The sequence below is a fragment of the Gobio gobio genome (genome assembly GCF_949357685.1).
Source record: "Gobio gobio genome assembly, chromosome: 20".
Lineage (NCBI taxonomy): Eukaryota > Metazoa > Chordata > Actinopteri > Cypriniformes > Gobionidae > Gobio > Gobio gobio.
In genome coordinates, this window is record NC_137113.1 from 32,760,062 (window position 1) to 32,779,566 (window position 19,505).

At 39.4% G+C, this 19,505-nt stretch overlaps 1 protein-coding gene across 7 annotated transcripts in view; it reads right to left on the minus strand.

The window, feature by feature from the left end:
- Window positions 1-19,505, minus strand: part of LOC307144178 (alanine aminotransferase 2-like) — a 63,700-nt gene that overhangs the window by 10,592 nt on the left and 33,603 nt on the right. For 5 of the 7 annotated variants that reach the window (XM_079846266.1, XM_079846265.1, XM_079846264.1 and 2 more), the window contains 4 exons: window positions 9,974-10,063; window positions 9,780-9,888; window positions 4,772-4,905; window positions 595-838 (listed from right to left, as the gene is read on the minus strand). In XM_079846266.1, coding sequence (XP_079702392.1) covers window positions 595-838; window positions 4,772-4,905; window positions 9,780-9,888; window positions 9,974-10,063 — 577 coding nt within the window. Of the gene's footprint in view, window positions 1-594; window positions 839-4,771; window positions 4,906-9,779; window positions 9,889-9,973; window positions 10,064-11,144; window positions 12,030-17,076; window positions 17,351-19,505 lie in introns of those variants that run through there. The other 2 variants (XM_079846268.1, XM_079846269.1) reach the window with 2 other exon arrangements.

Consider the following 19,505-nt stretch of genomic DNA (forward strand, 5'->3'; position numbering starts at 1 on the left):
TAATTAATTGTGGAACTGCCATAGAAAATCAGTGTCACATTTTCCGTGACTACCGTGATGGTAATCGGGAAAATAGAACTCTTGCTTAACAGTATCATATGTTATAAATATAAAAACTCCACATAAAAACTGAGCGCACGGATTCCCTAGTTATTTTTTGTTATTGGAGTTCTAATCAAGCTACTTGTCAGGTCTGGCAAGTAAAATTTCACTTACGTATCTGACAAAATTATTTGGCAAAAAAAAAGGCAAGCCACGGCAACAGGTTTTGTTTTACCGTGCAAAAAAACAAATTTTTAATAATATTTGAATAAAGAGTGAAGTTTTCCTAGGCTGGACTTCACTTTAGGCCACTACTGTATGTTGTTCTGGAATATCAAGAAGCCACACAATTATGTCACAACATACTGTAACAAAGTTATGCTTTTCCATACAATATCACATGAATGCCGTTGGATTCCATATCAGCACAGCTATAATTGGGCTTTATAGGCACAAGTTCTATAAAAAAAAAGTGATAAATATCAAGTAACTTATATTTAACTTATACCCAAACTGGCCACCATAATAAAAGCTGATAGTTTGATGTCACACCTGTGGGGTTGCCAGGATTGATAATGCACAGTGCTCGAGGGCTGCAGTGCTTCTTTGCTTCCTGCAGTGCACGCTGTAACTCATTGATGTCCAAACTCCAGCACTTGTCTTCATCCAAATAGTAACTGATTTGCACAGCACCCAGCTCAGCCAGAGCAGCGGAATACAGTGGGTACTGAGGGATGGATATCATCACTCCTGTACGAGACATTCCTTCCCCTGACACTAGTAACTTAAGCATAGTCTGACACAGAAAAACACAGATATTTAAAACTAATTCTGATGTTGCATTCTCTAAACAATCAAAAATATATGGTGAATCCATATGAATAAAACAATGTAGATTTCAAGATAATTATTTTTTTTTTTAAACACAAAAGTTTACACAACGCCATTTTTACACCAGAATTTATGCAAGTTCACTTTATAAATCACTGTTAAGGGAAATGCATCCACTCATGAGCCTTATGCCCCACACTGTCTCTCGTTCACGAAATAACCACATACAGAGTTGACAATGCCTTTTTTAATATCCATGGCCTAATTTGCATATAACTACCATATGTATATTGCCATGCAGATATATAAACAAGATACACTTTACTGCCAAATGTTTTGGGACGCTTGCCTTTATATGCACATGAACTTTAATGACATCCCATTCTTAATATGTAGGGTTTAATATGGAGTTGGCCCTCCCTTTGCAGCAATAACATCTTCAACTCTTCTGGGAAGGCTTTCCACAAAGTTTAGGAGTGTGTTTAATGGGAATTTGTGACCATTCGTCTAGAAGCGCATTTGTGAGGTCAGGCACTGATGTTGGATGAGAAGGCCTGGCTCGCAGTCTTCACTTTAATTCATTCCAAAGGTGTTCTATCGGGATGAGGTCAGGACTCTGTGCAGGCTAGTCAAGTTCCTCCACACCAAACTCACTCATCCATTTCTTTATGGACCTTGTTTTGTGCACTGGCGCACAGTCATGTTGGAACAGGAAGGGGCCATCCCCAAACTGTTCCCACAAAGTTGGGAGCATGAACTTTTCCAAAATGTCTTGGTATGCTGAATCATTAAGAGTTCCTTTCACTGGAACTAAGGGGCCAAACCACCAAACCCAGACTCATCCATCGGATTGCCTGACAGAGAAGTGTGATTCATCACTCCAGAGAACACGTCTCCACTGCTCTAGAGTCCAGTGGCAGTGTGCTTTACACCACTGCATCCCACGCTTTGCATTGCACTTGGTGATGTAAGGCTTGGATGCAGCTGCTCGGCCATGGAAACCCATCCCATAAAGCTTTCTACACACTGTTCTTGATCTGAAGGCCACATGAAGTTTGGAGGTCTGTAGCTATTGACTCTGCAGAAAATTGGCGACTTCTGTGCTGATTTTACATGGCCTACCACTTCATGGCTGATTTTCTGTTGTTCCCAATTGGTTCCACTTGGTTTTAATACAACTAACAGTTGACGTGAAATATTTAGTAGTGAGGAAATTTCACGAATGGACTGATTGCACCGGTGGCAACCTATCACGGTGCCACGCTTGAATTCACTGAGCTCCTGAGAGCAACCCATTCTGTCACAAATATTTGTAGAAGCAGTCTGCATGCCTGCTTGATTTTATACAAATGTGGCCATGGAGGTGATTGGAACACCTGAATTCAATTATTTGGAGGGGTGTCCCAATACTTTTGGCAATATAGTGCATGTTGTCAATATGATTTTGCGCCTAAATCTATAATTTTATTTAAAGGGGTGGTTGCATGCGATTTCACTTTTTAAACTTTAGTTAGTGTGTAATGTTGCTGCTTGAGCATAAACAGTATCTGCAAAGTTACAGCGCTGAAAGTTCAATGCAAACGGAGATATTGTCTTTTAAAGTTATGGCAGTTTATTGCCTACAAAAACGGCCGGTTTGGACTACAACAAGCTTCTTCCCGGGCTGGTGACATCATAAACCCTTCCTATTAACATAAACACTGCCCCCGCGAACATGCAACAAAGTGGGCGAGGCCACGTCGCAGTCATTACGAAAGAGAGAGAGATGTTGCAGAACTACAAACTACATTTGGCCATCTAACCAATCCAAGACCATTGCGTTTTTCGGAGTGATGGGCTTCATAGAAACAGGAAGCAAACGAGCCATTCAAAGGACAGTGGAGACAGTGGTGTGGAATAAAGGTAAAATATAAGAAAAATACGGCGTTTTTAAAAAAAAGAAGTATTAAGACATACTGCGCCCCATAAACACTACCAAGCTTAGAAAAAAAACACGGAACCACCCCTTTAAAAAAAATACTTGTATATTTTTATTGGCCCTTTTGGGCATCAAAAAGTGTGTACTCTTAGTAGACACATAATATAATATGAAAATAAACTTCCACACATAGAAAGAATGACTGTTTGGGAGTCTAGATTTGTAATATGATGGTGCATGGTCTAGCATGGCTGCCAGAAAATGCTGGGAATCATAGGAAATCACAGGTTTGAAGAGGGTGAACCTCTCAAAACCCTATGGTGTTGGGTTTTTTAAGCGTAGCAAATTCAATAAAAGCATTGATCCGAATCATTCTTTCAGTATGTTACTTCATCAAATAAAGTAATTCACAGTCCTAAGCAAAGGTGTCAAATGTTGCTCCTGTAGGGCCTAGGGCTGTCAAAATTGCTCAAAAATGACGTTCGAATATTCCCTCTAAAAAAAGCACCAATATTCGAACTATTCGAACATCTGGTTGCGCATTTTATCAATGACGCGCATTACGTCAATAACAGGACAAATGAATACAAAGAGACATGACTACTTATATAGGTAGTCTATTTAAGTTTAAACATATTTGACAACGTATTTCCTACACAAAAACAAGTAAATCAACGAATGGCTAAGACCGCAGACCTCACTCTCTCTCGCCCTCACCCTCTCTGCGCATAACGGTTTAAATGAACAAACACATTTTGAGGCTGATCAAGAGTTTTGTGCAAGCAATTTAAGGTCGTGACTCTTGTCCCAAATATAGCAGGCTTCATTCAGTGATTGAAACAAATATTAATATAAGTTTTACAGCATATTATTGAACGCTCCGAGCGAGCTGTGCTGTGGTGAACATGGAACTTTTCCTTGACATGAAACGGTAAATAATCAAACCAGTGGAAGCAGTGCATTTATCCTTTATTCATGCAATATCTATTCAGTCAGTACCTCAGTTCCATTGCTTGACAGAACTCCAGCCTGCCCCATCCACGACACTGATCGCTCTCATGTCCTTACAAATGAACAAAATTAATTTCTCCGTTATGGCCTCTTGTCGTGTTGCAGACAGAGAGCTTGTGGCGGGCGATGCAGAGTAAGGGTGGTCCAGTTTGCACATACAAATTAGTTGCTTATATTTACAAAACGAGCCTACAAAAGCATAAAAAAGCCCGTTTAATAAAGAAAAGTTCACGAAACTAAGTGAAAACTCACTAAAGTGTTTAGTGAAATTAGGAAACATTTAGATATCATAAATTGAGTTGTATAAGTTAACGTTACATTTCTACATACATTTTGTTCTCATGTCAAAAGTAACATCAAGGTTTATTTTGATCTGTTTTACATGATTCTTTTGTAGTGTGGTTTTCGGTGAAGTGTACTAAAATAAATATCGTCACCTGTGTACATTAGCCCACTTCTTCTCGGCGCTTTTCCTGATAGTTTATAGAACAATTACTCCGAGTCGCCATCTGTCGTTTCACGCGTCAAATATAAACACCTCGTCCGTTTGGGGAGGAGCGCGCGCAGTCAGCGGGGGCTCGCGCTGCGGAGACAGGCAAAAGTACACAGGGCTTCAGGCCAGGCGCGTTAGCGCGCCCACTCGCAAAGCAGACAGCCACGCCTCTACTACCGCGGGCGTTTTTTTCCCCACATTTTTTTTTTATTCGAATATTAATTTTCACCTTCGAAATTCGTTTTTTAAAAACTATTCGAATATATATTCGAATTTAGAATATTCGTTGACAGCCCTAGTAGGGCCACAGTACTGCAAAAGTAAGCTGCACCCACTGATTATACACATCTGAACCACCTGATCAAGGTACTTAGAACTATTTAAAAATACAGACTGGAGTTACATTTACATAGGTGTTAGATTTAGCTTTGTTTCGTCTTTTCCTTTCTTGTTGTCTGTTTTTAGTGTCTGCTTACCACGATTGCATCACTGGCTCCTGTTGAGAGGTAAATGTTGTAAGGGTCACATGCGATTCCTCCATCTCGCCGTTCAATGTAGCGAGCGACATCCTGCCGAATCATTTCAATTCCCTGACTAGTACTGTAGGCACCTGAAAGATCCAAAAAGCCAAATTACAAACACTTGATCATTGCATCAAACACAGTGTCTATTAAAGTATTCGGTTGGTAACCAAATATTTAACTTTAGTTCATGCATTTACAATGAGGAAAATAAGTATTTGAACACCCTGCTATTATGCAAGTTCTCCCACTTAGAAAACATGGAGGGGTCTGAAATTGTCATCGTAGGTGCATGTCCACTGTGAGAGACATAATCTAAAAAAAAAAATCCAGAAATCACAATGTATGATTTTTTAACTATTTATTTGTATGATACAGCTGCAAATAAGTATTTGAACACCTGTCTATCAGCTAGAATTCTGACCCTCAAAGACCTGTTAGTCTGCCTTTAAAATGTCCACCTCCACTCCATTTATTATCCTAAATTAGATGCACCTGTTTGAGGTCGTTAGCTGCATAAAGACACCTGTCCACCCCATACAATCAGTAAGAATCCAACTACTAACATTGCCAAGACCAAAGAGCTGTCCAAAGACACTAGAGACAAAAATTGTACACCTCCACAAGGGCTACGGGGAAATTGCCAAGCAGCTTGGTGAAAAAAGGTCCACTGTTGGAGCAATCATTAGAAAATGGAAGAAGTTAAACATGACTGTCAATCTCCCTCAGACTGGGGCTCCATGCAAGATCTCACCTCGTGGGGTCTCAATGATCCTAAGAAAGGTGAGAAATCAGCCCAGAACTATACAGGAGGAGCTGGTCAATGACCTGAAAAGAGCTGGGACCATCGTTTCCAAGGTTACTGTTGGTAATACACTAAGACGTCATGGTTTGAAATCATGCATGTCACGGAAGGTTCCCCAGCTTAAACCAGCACATGTCCAGGCCCGTCTTAAGTTTGCCAATGACCATTTGGATGATCCAGAGGAGTAATGGGAGAAAGTCATGTGGTCAGATGAGACCAAAATAGAACCTTTTGGTCATAATTCCACTTAACGATGAGTACCATCCCAAGAACACCATCCCTACTGTGAAGCATGGGGGTGGTAGCATCATGCTTTGGGGGTGTTTTTCTGCACATGGGACAGGGCGACTGCACTGTATTAAGGAGAGGATGACCGGGGCCATGTATTGCAAGATTTTGGGGAACAACCTCCTTCTCTCAGTTAGAGCATTGAAGATAGGTTGAGGCTGGGTCTTCCAACATGACAATGACCCGAAGCACACAGCCAGGATAACCAAGGAGTGGCTCTGTAAGAAGAATATCAAGGTTCTGGCGTGGCCTGGCCAGTCTCCAGACCTAAACCCAATAGAGAATCTTTGGAGGGAGCTCAAACTCTGTGTTTCTCAGCGACAGGTCAGAAACCTGACTGATCTAGAGAAGATCTGTGTGGAGGAGTGGGCCAAAATCCCTCCTGCAGTGTGTGCAAACCTGGTGAAAAACTACAGGAAACGTTTGACCTCTGTAATTGCAAACAAAGGCTACTGTACCAAATATTAACATTGATTTTCTCAGGTGTTCAAATACTTATTTGCAGCTGTATGATACAAATAAATAGTTAAAAAATCATACATTGTGATTTCTGGATTTTTTTTTTTTAGATTATGTCTCTCACAATGGACATGCACCTCCATTGGCACAATGCACGGTACACTCTCAAGACCCTTAAAAGGTATTAAAGACGTCGTTACAAAGTCCATCTCACTACAGTGGTTCTACAATAACTTTATGGAGTGACGAGAATAGTTTTTGTGCGCAAAAAAACCCTAAATAACGACTTATATAGTGATGACGATTTCAAAACACGGCACCATGAAGCTTCGAAGCGTTATGACTCAGTGAGTCGAATCATGATTCGGATCGCGTGTCAAACCGCCAAACTGCTGAAATTTGGCAATCCAAACTGCTGAATCGACTCATAAGTGATTCATAACGCTTCGAAGCTTCATGATGCCGTGTTTTGAAATCGTCATCACTATATAAGTAGTTATTTAGGGTTTTTTTGCGCACAAAAACTATTCTCGTCACTCCATAAAGTTATTGTAGAACCACTGTAGTGAGATGGACTTTGTAACGACGTCTTTAGTACCTTTTAAGGGTCTTGAGAGTGTACCGTGCATTGTGCCAATGGAGGCCTTTCAGAGCCATCAGATTTCAACTAAAATATCTTCATTTGTGTTCCGAAGGTGAACGGGGGTCTTACGGGTGTCGAACGACATGAGGGTAAGTAATTAATGACAGAATTTTCATTTTTGGGTGAACTAACCCTTTAATGTTGTATTTTTTTTACCGGTGTTTTACACTACTTCTGAATGTAGGCTAATAATAAAATGAAGTTTTTACAACAATGTAACATTCGCGTGTTTCTCTCTCATAATAATAATAATAATAATATTTTGCTACATTTATATAGCGCTTTTCTAGGCCCTCAAAGGGCTTTACATAGAAGGGGGGAATCTCCTCAACCACCACCAATGTGCAGCATCCAACTGGATGATGCGACGGCAGCCATATTGCGCCAGTATGCCCACCACACACCAGCTGATTGGTGGAGAGGAGACAGTGTGATGATACCAATCGTATATATATGGGGATGATTGGGAGGCCATGATGGACAGGGGCCAATGGGCAAATTTGGCCAGGATGCCGGGGTTACACGCCTACTCTTTATCGATGGGCATCCTGGGATTTTTAATGACCACAGAGAGTCAGGACCTCGGTTTAACGTCTCATCCGAAGGACGGTGCTTGTTACAGTATAGTGTCCCCATCACTACACTGGGGGGTTAGGACCCACGCAGTGCACAGGGTGAGCACCCCCTGCTGGCCTCACTAACACCTCATGACCCGGTGTCGTGTGAATTACACTCGGTGAGACTTGTCTGGCAAATACGGTCAATTATAAAATATGCTGTATTATTACAAAATGCATAGAGTAGGCTATAAGCTATATATTGTGATCATTACCACCACCCACATTAACTTTGGGCTTAATCATATTATTATTAAGGTTATAGCCTAATTATAAGGGGGTCATTGGACATTTATTTTTGGTATAGACAAATTCACAAATACTCAATATGAAATAAACTCAACGTAATAACTGCTGTGTGTTTCCTGAACACTACTGGTCTGCGCCTGACTGGTGTGTTTATCTGCTTTTTTTCGTTTAGCCTATTCAATTTACTTAACCCTTCACAATTTATTGGAACTGTGAACTATAACTACCTTGATATTATTATGCTTATTACCTTCTTTTTTCGGAACACACACACACACACACACACACACAAATGTTTTTTGTTGTTGTTTTTTTAAGCGGATGCAAATATGTTGTAACATAATTCATATATGCAACTCGTGCCATATCATTACACACATTTCTGCATCACACACACACAGAAACATTCAGGAGCACAGAAACGTGTTGTAAAGGATGCCCCGTGATGTTTAGTAATAAAATAGTTTTACTAATCACTACATTATATTTCTCAGCAACAAGGTTGTAATATTGCTTTTTTTAAAGTAATTAAAATCACAGCCTCATGGTTAGTAGAGAGACACTGCATGCACAGACGCAGGTAATTTACACAAGCACACACATATCTCTCTCTCTCTCGTTTTATTTAGATTTTTTTAAATGTATTGCTAAAGTACTCTATAGACCCTTTACACCAAACAAATATTCACCACGAATGTCCTGCAGCAGAAAGAGTTTGAATAGAAGCAATAAATTCCTATGGTGGAGCTTCACAAGTTATACAGAATATGCGTTTTTTCATACACGGTGCTGGTTCATGTTTAGAGCACTAGAGCATATGATATACAGTACATTGTACATGAAAGCAGATGAACACAGAATTTCCCATCGAAACCCATTATAAAGAAAACGTGCTGCGTTCATATTCTTGACTCATCTACTCTACTGTATATAGTATGCATCATTAAAAAAGTGTAACCTGAATGTGATCTTTTAATATCACTATTTTAGTACATTGCGGCACTTTAAGGGTGGGTTGCACAAATAAGGATTCTTCGTCAGTTCACCCTCAGTCTGCTGCTTGATCACCTCTTCTAGCAGTTTTACTGCGTAATTAATCTGCTTTTTTAAGGGGTCGCAACAACTCGATTTAAAATTAAACACATATCAACAAATCCTAGATTAGTGTTAAACTTTGCTTAATTGAATCCTTATTTGTGCAACTCACCCTATAGTGTTTTTTACGTTAAGCGTTTTAAAAACGTCCCGCTGTTTTTAGTGATTGAAATACTGCAGCAGGTGCTGTATATGGATCACAAGTGCCCAAAACGTGCATCTTGTTCACATATTTTTGTTTAAGATGGAAATTTGACAGGCTGGTGCTGCAGTTCTATGGAGTTCTATAGAGTCCTATGGCGGTTTTGCCCTCCAAGGCTCTGCGACAGTCACGTGACAGAAAACTATGAATGAATGCAGAGAAGAACTCAGAAACGGTTGACGTTGGCTCGTTCGTCCAGCCCCTATTGGAGCCCTGCAGCCAATCACCACTCCGGATCTTGCCAGTATTACGTATTGATGTCAGAATCTGTGACGTTGCTCTAACTTTGCTTTTCAAACCGGAAGACAGAAATTGCTCTAAAAAATTTAAAAATAACAAATTTCCACTTATGGTTAAACTTAATGAGTACCTTTAGTGTTTTCAATGATGTGCAGTCTGTACATATCTGTTCACATGTCACAAAAATGTGTTTTGGGGTTTCATGAACCTTTAAGGGTAAACCAAAATTGTCCATGTGATGTCAGTCAAAAAGTAAAATCAGAGGCTTTTACTCATATGTCTTGGCAATAGGTAAATAGTTTGTTAAATTTGGTTTCATGTTTATTTAAAGTATGTAACATGTAATTGAATGGATTTTCCAGTACCGAGACTTCCTCCACCACAAGCTTGGAGAATGCGGCGTGCTCTACTTTTGGCATCTTCTGGAAATTTGCAGTCGTCAAGAAGATCTGGATAAGAGCACAATGCCAAGACCTGACAAATAAATGGAGCATAAGTACAGTATGTACAAAAACTACTCAGAATACAGCATGACATGCACAAAATCTTGTAAACACACCTGTCTGAAGAAGGTGATGGGTTTCTGGCCCATAGCGTGGCAGTCGCCGATGTTGGCTTTAATGACCTCTGTAAATGGCTTATTTACCCCCTACATTGATGGAGCAGTTTATGGAAAAGGTAGGAAAACAAAGAGAATGAAAGAGCGAGAAACAGGAAAAAGTACAGAAGATTTACAACAAGGCTTCTTAAAGGGTTAGTTCACCTAAAAATGGAAATTCTGTCATTAATTGCTCACCCTCATGTCGTTCTAAACTAGTAAGACCTTCGTTCATTTTAAGAACACAAATTAAGATATTTTTCATGAAATCCGAGAGCTCTCTGACCCATTCATAGACTGCAACTTTTAAGGTCCAGAAAGGTAAGATATCATTAAAATAGTCCATGTAAATGGTTCAACCTTAATGTTATGAAGCGACGAGAATACTTTTTGTTTACAAAAACAAACAAAAATAATGACTTTATTCAACAATCTCTTCTCCTCCGTGCCAGTCTCCTACGCGATTTACACAACCACCACAACGCATGCATGTGATCATGTGAAGGATCTAGGTATTAGGAGTGAAGGAGCTAGGAAGCACTGCAATTTGTGAATAGCCCAACAATGTGAATAGCGTAAGAAAATTACAGGGAAGAGAAAAGATTGTTGAAGTCATTATTTTTGTTTGTTTTTGAGCACAAAAAGTATTCTAGTTGCTTCATAACATTAAGGTTGAATCACTTTATTCACATGGACTATTTCAAAAATGTCTTTACTACCTTGAAAGTTGCAGTAACGTTGCAGTCTATGGATGGGTCAGAAAACATATCATGTTTCATCAAAAATATCTTAATTTGTGTTCCGAAGATGAACGAAGGTCTTACAGGTTTGGAACGACATGAGGGTAAATTATGACAGAATTTTCATTTTTGGGTGAACTAACCCTTTAAATAATTAGACAATTTTGATCCAACTATTCCTTAAAAGCTTTCATAATCTTAAAAACAAAGCTTTGTGGTATACTATGGTATACTGCATTATCTATATACTTGTATTTCATTGCAGACAATATGAACACAAAATATTTCATGTTTTGTCTGGTCAACTTCATGTCATTTGTAAATATGCATTCTTTCCTGTCATTCAGACCTGCAACACATTTAAAAAAAAGTTGGGACAGTAAAGCATTTACCACTTTGTAATGTTGCCATTCTTTTTCACAACACTTAAAAGACGTTTAGGGACTGAAGACACCAAGTGATGAAGTGTTTCAGGTGTAATTTTGTCCCACTCTTCCTGCAAACAAGTCTTAAGGTGGGCAACAGTATGGGGTCTTCGTTGTCGCATTTTGCGCTTCAAAATGCGCCACACATTCTCTATTGGAGACAGGTCGGGACTGCAGGCAGGCCAGTCAAGTACCCGTACCCTCTTCCTCCGCAGCCAGGACTTTGTAATGTGTGCAGAATGTGGTTTTGCATTGTCTTGTTGAAATATGCATGGACGTCCCTGGAAAAGATGTCTTCTTGAAGGCAGCATATTATGCTCCAAAATCTCTATGTACTTTTCAGCATTAATGGTGCCTTCACAGAAGTGCAAGTTATCTTTGCCAAGGGCACTGACACAACCCCATACCATGACAGACCCTGGCTTTTGGACTTGTTGCTGGTAACAGTCTGGATGATCCTTTTCTTCTTTGGTCCGGAGCACACTGCGTCCATTCCTCCCAAAAAATACCTCAAATACTGATTCATCTGACCACAGTACACGTTTCCACTGTGTGATGGTCCATCCCAGATGCCTCCGAGCCCAGAGAAGTCGACGGCGCTTCTGGACACTGTTAACATAGGGCTTCCTTTTGGCACAGTACAGTTTTAACTGGCATTTGTGGATGTAACTACGTATTGTGGTACTTAACAAAGGTTTGCCAAAGTAGTCCTGAGCCCATGTGGTGATATCGCTTATAGATGAATGATGATTCTTGATGCAGTGCCGCCTGAGGGATCGGAGATCACGGTTGTTCAGCTTAGGCTTGCGCCCTTGTCCTTTACGCACTGAAATTCCTCCAGATTCCTTGAATCTTTTAATTATGTTATGAACTGTTGAATGTGAAATATCCAAATCTCTTCCTATCTTTCTTTGAAGAACATTGTTTTTAAACATTTCAATAATTTTCTCACGTATTTGTTGGCAAACTGGCGATCTTCGGCCCATCTTTGCTCCTAAAGGATTAGACCTTTCTTGGATGCTGCTTTACATAAAGAAATTAAGTAAAGAAATTCATGATGTCATTTCTGCTGTGCTGCTGAGAAATGTATGAAACTGTTGTTTCTTGTTAATTTAGCTACTCTATCAAATATCTAGGGTTCTGTTGATTTTCTAAGAAAGTCGAAAAGTAAGCTGATCTATCATTTTTTAAGGCCTATATATATATATATATATATATATATGCCTTAAAAAATGATATAAATTTAAATTAAAATTATTTCACATGGTGTGGAAGGATGGTGTATATATATATATATATATATATATATATATATATATATATATATATATATATATATATATATATATATATATATATATATATATATATATAAACACCATCCTTCCACACCATGTGAAATAATTTTAATTTTAATTTCTTCCAGCTGTGCTGCATATTCCAGACTGTTCTCTTGAAGGTGTAAGTGTGCTCATTATACTACGGTCTCAGACTGTTCTCTTTAATCTTTTTTAAGTGCAGGGAGAGAGTCCATTTCTGTTGCAACATTGAGTTCTTCTAAAGCTGAGTGCACACTGTGCGATTTACAATTGTCCTTTACGAATGTTCCTTGTCAGACTGTACAAACATGATCCCCGCTCTAAGCCATGTCACACTGTAAGATCTCAGTTGTCATTAATGTCAGACTGTACGATAGTCAAGGCACGTTAAAAAACGGACGAGCAGCCAACGCGTCTCACAGCGCACGAATATTCACACAAAATGATGTAAAAAATGCCTGCCTTGTCGAGTATCATCGTAAACATAGTCGGTTATGTCTTAAGTGAACATAAACATTAAATTTGCCAGTCACCGCCAGCGTTTTTGGTCATTTTTTCATTTTTCAAGTTTCATGGTCCACAGAATATCTTGTATGAATATCTAAACATGCAATATATCATAAGAAAGAGCAGAGCCTCTTCTAGATTCATAAAATGTTTTAATCATTGATAAAGCAAAATTTTGAGTAGGCTATAAATCTGAGAAAATCACGTTTTTGTAAAAGACTAACGTTACGTCCGGATGTGATTCAGATCAAGAGACAGATAGATAGATTGAGTCCATTAACACCCTCAAAGCTTCACAGTCTTACAGCTCGTCCTGGGTCGACATTTAATTCAGTAACATTTGGCAGTTTTGATTTATATGCTGTTTATTGTTGATGACCGCAATTATTTTAAATATGCATCTGCTTAGAGGAACGGAAAAGGTGACAGTCCTAAAAAGGCAAAAATTGGGGTTTTTTTTATCTTAAAAGCAACTAAATCCATTGAAACAACTCAAGCAAAGCCAGACTGTTGTGTTGTAAATAGTTGTGTGATGTCTAAATAAATGTTGTTTATATTTATTTACCAAATTTATGTGCACTCTTGTCCTTTCAGCTCACTCTAGAAATGCACTGATGCAAACAACTGCCTACTTAAGTTATCTTATAAGCTAATTTGAGACAATTCAGGAAGATTGTTAACAAAGCAATCTGTAGTGGTAGTAGTGATAGTTCTACCATATTTGCAAGGAGTTGATTTTGCAGCCTTGGCTAAATGGAGTATACAGCTGTAGCCAAAAGTATTGGCAGTGACATAAAATGTTGTGTTTTGCAAAGTTTGCTTCAGTTGTGGTTAGTGCTGGGCGGTATGACCAAAAATTTATATCACAGTATTTTTCTAAATTATATCGGTTTCACGGTATATGACAGTATTTTTTCCACTATGCATGACTGGGTGTTAATCACATTTTCTACTGATTAAGAGAGGAAATACTGCAGGAGATTGACTAGAATGTCCTGTTTTACTGTCATGACGAGTGAACAATTGTAGAAACAGTCCACACTTAATAGGACTACAGGTTTACAAAGCCTCACAAAATGATGCTGTAGAGACAACAACCAATTAAACAGACCTGCAACACGCTCAGAGTCATACTTACAGACACCTGAATATTAAAAGTTGAGTTGAGGGCACCTTAAAACATGATGTCTTTGTGTTTCACGTTGCCTCTCGTATTAAGCTATTTGGTCTGCAAATATGACAGTATTCTTAAGGCCTGTACACACCGGGACGAATATCGCACGCGCTTATCGCCAGCGTGTTTCGTGACGTTTTTCAGTGCGTCTTGAGTGTTCACACCCAAGCGATTTTCACTGGCGATGCACCGAGTGAACGTGCACTAGCTGTGTCCCAAAGTGAAGGGTGCGCACTTCGAAGTCCGTGCACTTCGAAGGCCAGACCAGGCCACGCCTTAGAAGTGCACGAAGTGCATGAAGGGCGAACCGAGGGACAGGGTTGCCAAGTCTGCACAACAAAACCCCTCCAATTGCTAATCAAAAGTAGTGGAATCACGGCCAAAATGGGCCAGCATATGCCGAAACGCGAGGGGCGCCCAGTACAAATATTGCTAAAGTAAAGACAACTTACACCTGAGGCCCGTTGCACAAAAGTAGAATTAAGACATCCAGGATAAATGACTGAGCTGAGCTCAATGAAGCCAAAACAAGTGCATCCAGGCTTAATTGGTTGCACAAAGACCAAGCCAGGATGAGCAGACACGGATTCATCAAGCCAGGTTAAACCAATCTTGGATAGGTGCGCGCTCACGGCTCACTCAAATAGACCCGCCACCGATCACAGATTCACTGATTCACCATGGCAACTAGAGCGGCGTACTTTTCCCCGTTGGAGGCATAAATCCTCATGGAGGCATACGAGGAGGTAAAAGACATAATTAAGAAGAAAGGCAACACCGCCACAGTGATAAAGCAAAGAGAAAAAGTATTGCAGACCTCCTGAATGCGTAAGTAGTGCACAATTACACACTCACCGCTCTGCTGAAACATCACAATTACAATCCAAATAGTTAATTCACATCTCCAAAAATGCAGTTGTACACTGATTATGAAACAGTTTAACTTTTAATTGAAATGGACAACAGATATGAGTGAAATTGTGTAAAGTAACCCCATCACACTGTATAAGGCTTTGATAAATTATTATCAAAGGCTTACATAATTACTACGCTCAGTAGTACAGTTTAATCTTAGCCGTTGTACTCTGCTTCTTATGCTGTCCACCGATTTTTTTTTTTTTTTTGGCCTCTTATGATGTTTGTGCTGTATACTGTGTGTAATACAAGCTTGCAGGGAGGCTACTGCTTCCATTCATTTGTCTGTTCAGTTGATGTGTATGGATTTGTCCTGCATTTACCGCAGTGTGCAGACAAGCGGGGTGTGTTTTATATATTTATATATATATATATATATATATATATATATATATATATATATATATATATATATATATATATATATATATATATATATATATATATATATACTGTATATATAATCTCTATCTTTGAATGTGTATTTATCCTTTTGTTGTATTGTTGAGTCACTGTGTGACTTCAGTTTCGAAAGGAGCTGATGGTTTACCTGCTTTGTTTTATCCTTATTCAATAAAGGAACCTAATGTTACACTTTGTGTTTTTATATTTATATGGAATGTGTATTTTATACGACCGAGTATTAGGGCCACACTGAGGAAGAAGGAAAAAGTCATACATTTATGAGGCTGGTTCTTTCTGCGGAAAAGATGCATATTCTTTTTACAGTCCTGATACTTATGACAATGTGACGCTGATGTGCCAAAAGATTAAGTATGTCCTTGTTTGTGAAACCATACTGAAGAACAATTCCACGAAATGCTCCACAGCTGTCATTGGTAACTCTTTATTGTGATGGTCCTCCAACAGACATTCTACTGACTATAAGTAACTTTGCAAGTACATGTCAACTTATTCTAACCCTAACCCTACCAGTCTACTAATACTCTACTAACACTCTACTGAGAATTAGTAGACATGTAGGTGCAATGTTATTTATAGTCAACAGAATGTGTTAAAGGGACCATCAAAATAAAGTGAAACCCTGTCATTTTAACAACCGTCTTCCTCTAAAACAACGGGTTACAATATTATGACTTAATTTTTCGAAGTCTGTGACTTTTCTTTTTTTTCCTCTGTGGCCCTAATATTCTATCATTTTTATATATAGCCTTATAGTCTATGGGAAACAGTAAATTATCTAATGATAGCAACATCATCTAAAAATCATAATTTATCCAAAATTATTGAAATTATGATCACAAACGTTTAAATAATGACAGTGGGTCTAGTTATATGTGATAACAATATGTAGTGGGCAGTGGAATAACTATTGGTTTCCGTTTGTGGTGACTGCTGACTGACATAAGGGATGAGATTAAATAGATCCTGGAATTTAGCCTGGTCTGGAGCAGGCTAGCTCCACAGAATAAATCTCCATGGTAATTTATACCATAACTTCCAACTGCCACCCTATCCAGCTTTAGTGCAACCGGATCACGGATAAATTGAGCCAGGATCACCAAGATATCCCGGCTTAATCCCTTATCCTAGTTTTGTGCAATAGGCCTCTGTGGACTATAGGCTACAAACAAAACAAACCACATCAACAGTAAATGCCTCCCAATTCCAGACTTGGCAACACTGAAACGAGCGTCGTTGAATGGGCTGTAGCAGGTGTGTGACTGACAGCGACGTTCGTGAGGAGATTTTAAAAAGAGAAATGGAGCAGAATTTTTTTTTTTTTTTTTTGCTTTTTAATAAGTTTTATTGGATTTTGACATGCTTCAAAGCCTGCGATGATGGGGGACCGGACCATAAGCACGTAAATCTGTATATGGTTAAATATTTAATCGTTAAGTTGCAACTATTGTTTATTTATTATGTTAAATGTAACGGTTACAATATATTTTAAACATTTATATATTTACGTCCAAGTCTTTATTGAAGTACTTATTTTATTTTTTATTTTTATTCTACTCACATAATCTCAGATGCAATTGTAGCTATACTTTTTATGACATGCCAGCCGTCGACCGATTCAGCCCCGCAAACCTGCGGACAGTGGAAATATGCGCTCATCCCAGATGAAGATGATGTCCCGCTGGCACAGGCCTTACCAGGGTCTCTATTGTGCATTACCATCCCGGTCCAGCTCCACCAGCGTCTCCCGCTCAGCTCAATGAAAGTGTAGAAATGTGTCCTTCTGTTTCAGCTGTTCATTTAAATTTCTGTTGTTTCTGATGTTTATTGTAGGCCTATGAATAGTTAAAAAAAACTATTAGATAAAAATAGGCAAAAAGTACTTTAAGTAGCCTAATGTATAGACCAATTTATTTTCATTTCCACATTTTAATTTACATGACAAGAAAATATATGCATGAACATATGAATTTCTACAAATTATAACTTGCATTACAAAAATAAACAGAATGTACAAAACAACCTCTCTTTTATTTAGCCTACACATTTCAAGTTAACGAAAATTAACAATAGACAGCAATTACTTGGTTTAATTTACAAATAACTTGCATAAAATAAAATAATAATAATATAGAGAAATTGTTTTGTGCATCCCGGCCACGACTTTACATTCAGCCTTTGGAGGAGACTTTCGGTATAATGGACCGTCGTCAGTGAGCGACATTCATTTATTCATTCATTCATTCATATAAAATACTTTATTTTGCAGTAAAGTCAGCAGTTTTCGTTTATGCATTTTGACTTATAATTTTGAGTGACAGATGTCGTATTTGATTTAGCCTATTTTTGTCTATGACATATTTTAGCTACGGTGTTGACAGTATGCCTATAAGAAAAAATAAATAAATGATTGCTTGGCCAACATAGCCTTTTACTTCTGTTATCCCCAGTCTCTCTCTCTTTCTGTAGAGGACATTTAAAAGAGAGATTCTGGAAACGAAATCTAAATTTAGCTGGATCGGTCGGGAATAAAATAATTTATAGCGCGTGAGCACGGAGTGAATTTGAAGCGCGAGCGGGAGGGTGCGGTGCGTAATAGATCTTATTGCGGGAGCGGGACGAAAAAAAAGCCCCGCGCAGATCTAATTTGTATTTAAAGAAAGTGCAGAAATAAAGATAAAAGAAAAAAAAAGAGCAAAAAAAGGAGAATGGACTGATTCCTCTTCTTGAGAGAATGGTTGAGAAACAAATAACACTTATGCAAGTTAAAATTGGGAAATTATCTTGCCAGGTTGCTCTACCACGAATGCACTAAATTGTTTACTTCAAGGTCAAGCGGTTGCGCCAGGCTACACTTGAGTTACCGACCGCTACCGTCTTTCACTGGGAAATTTAAACCTGCGCCGCAAGAAATCTGATCGAGTGCCGCGGGAATGCGGAGCAGTCAAATCCTGTAATCACCAGTGTGCTATGAATTCTGGGATAGGGTAGGCTGCGAAGTTGTGGTAAGGTTCCATCTGCTGTACCCTTCCTTTACCTGAGAAACGGAGGGCGCATTCGAGTCGCTTTCGACTTGCGGCAGCCTTCGTCGCGCTGCTGTGACGCAATCGCACTTCAAATGCGGCCTTCAGAGGTGCAGCTTTCACATTGGGACACCCTTCGTAGTGCCGCAATCGCACTTCAAATGCGGCCTTCAGAGGGTGCAGCCTTCACATTGGGACAGCCTTCGTAGTGCCGCTATGACGCAATCGCACTTCAAATGCGGCCTTCGAAGTGCGCGCCCTTCACTTTGGGACACAGCTAATTCAGTAGATGAGCTCGAGGTACACAAGGTGGTGCTGCAGCACTTTAAGCTTCTGACACTCGCTTGTCACACAGAAGAAGAAGAGAGACAGTATTTACGTGCTTGCCAAAACCACAGATATATTATGTCTATGGCAAAACCATTCACACACTTTTTGCTAACTGGCAAGCAGCATTAGCAGCTCATATTCTTCTTTGTCTACTTACTACTTCTTCGTCGTATCAATGTGTGCTCGGCAAGACCGTTTTGTGCTTGAGCGCCACCAAGTCGTGTTTTACTGTAACTTCAGCAGCTCCAGGCACGTGAACAAAAGCGCTGATCTCATTGGTCGGCCAGTTTTTAACGCGCCGCGTCAAAATAAAAAAAACGAACCCGAGGCCGTTTACGCCTGCCGTTTTACGCGTCGGTGTGCACACTCACATTGACGCCCATTGTTTAGTCAAGAGGCGTTAAACGTCGGCGATAAACGCGCGCGAAAATCGTCCCGGTGTGAACAGGGCTGTGTTCGAAATCGCCCCCTATACTCTTAAATAGGGCACTATTTGAGTGAACATCCATTTTTAGTGGTGTCCGAAACAATAGTGGACGTTTTTGAGTGCACTCATTCAATCCCACCATGCACCACAATAACGAGTGTACATTAGATGTACGCGCTGGAGAATATGCTTGTTCGATGCCCGATCGGC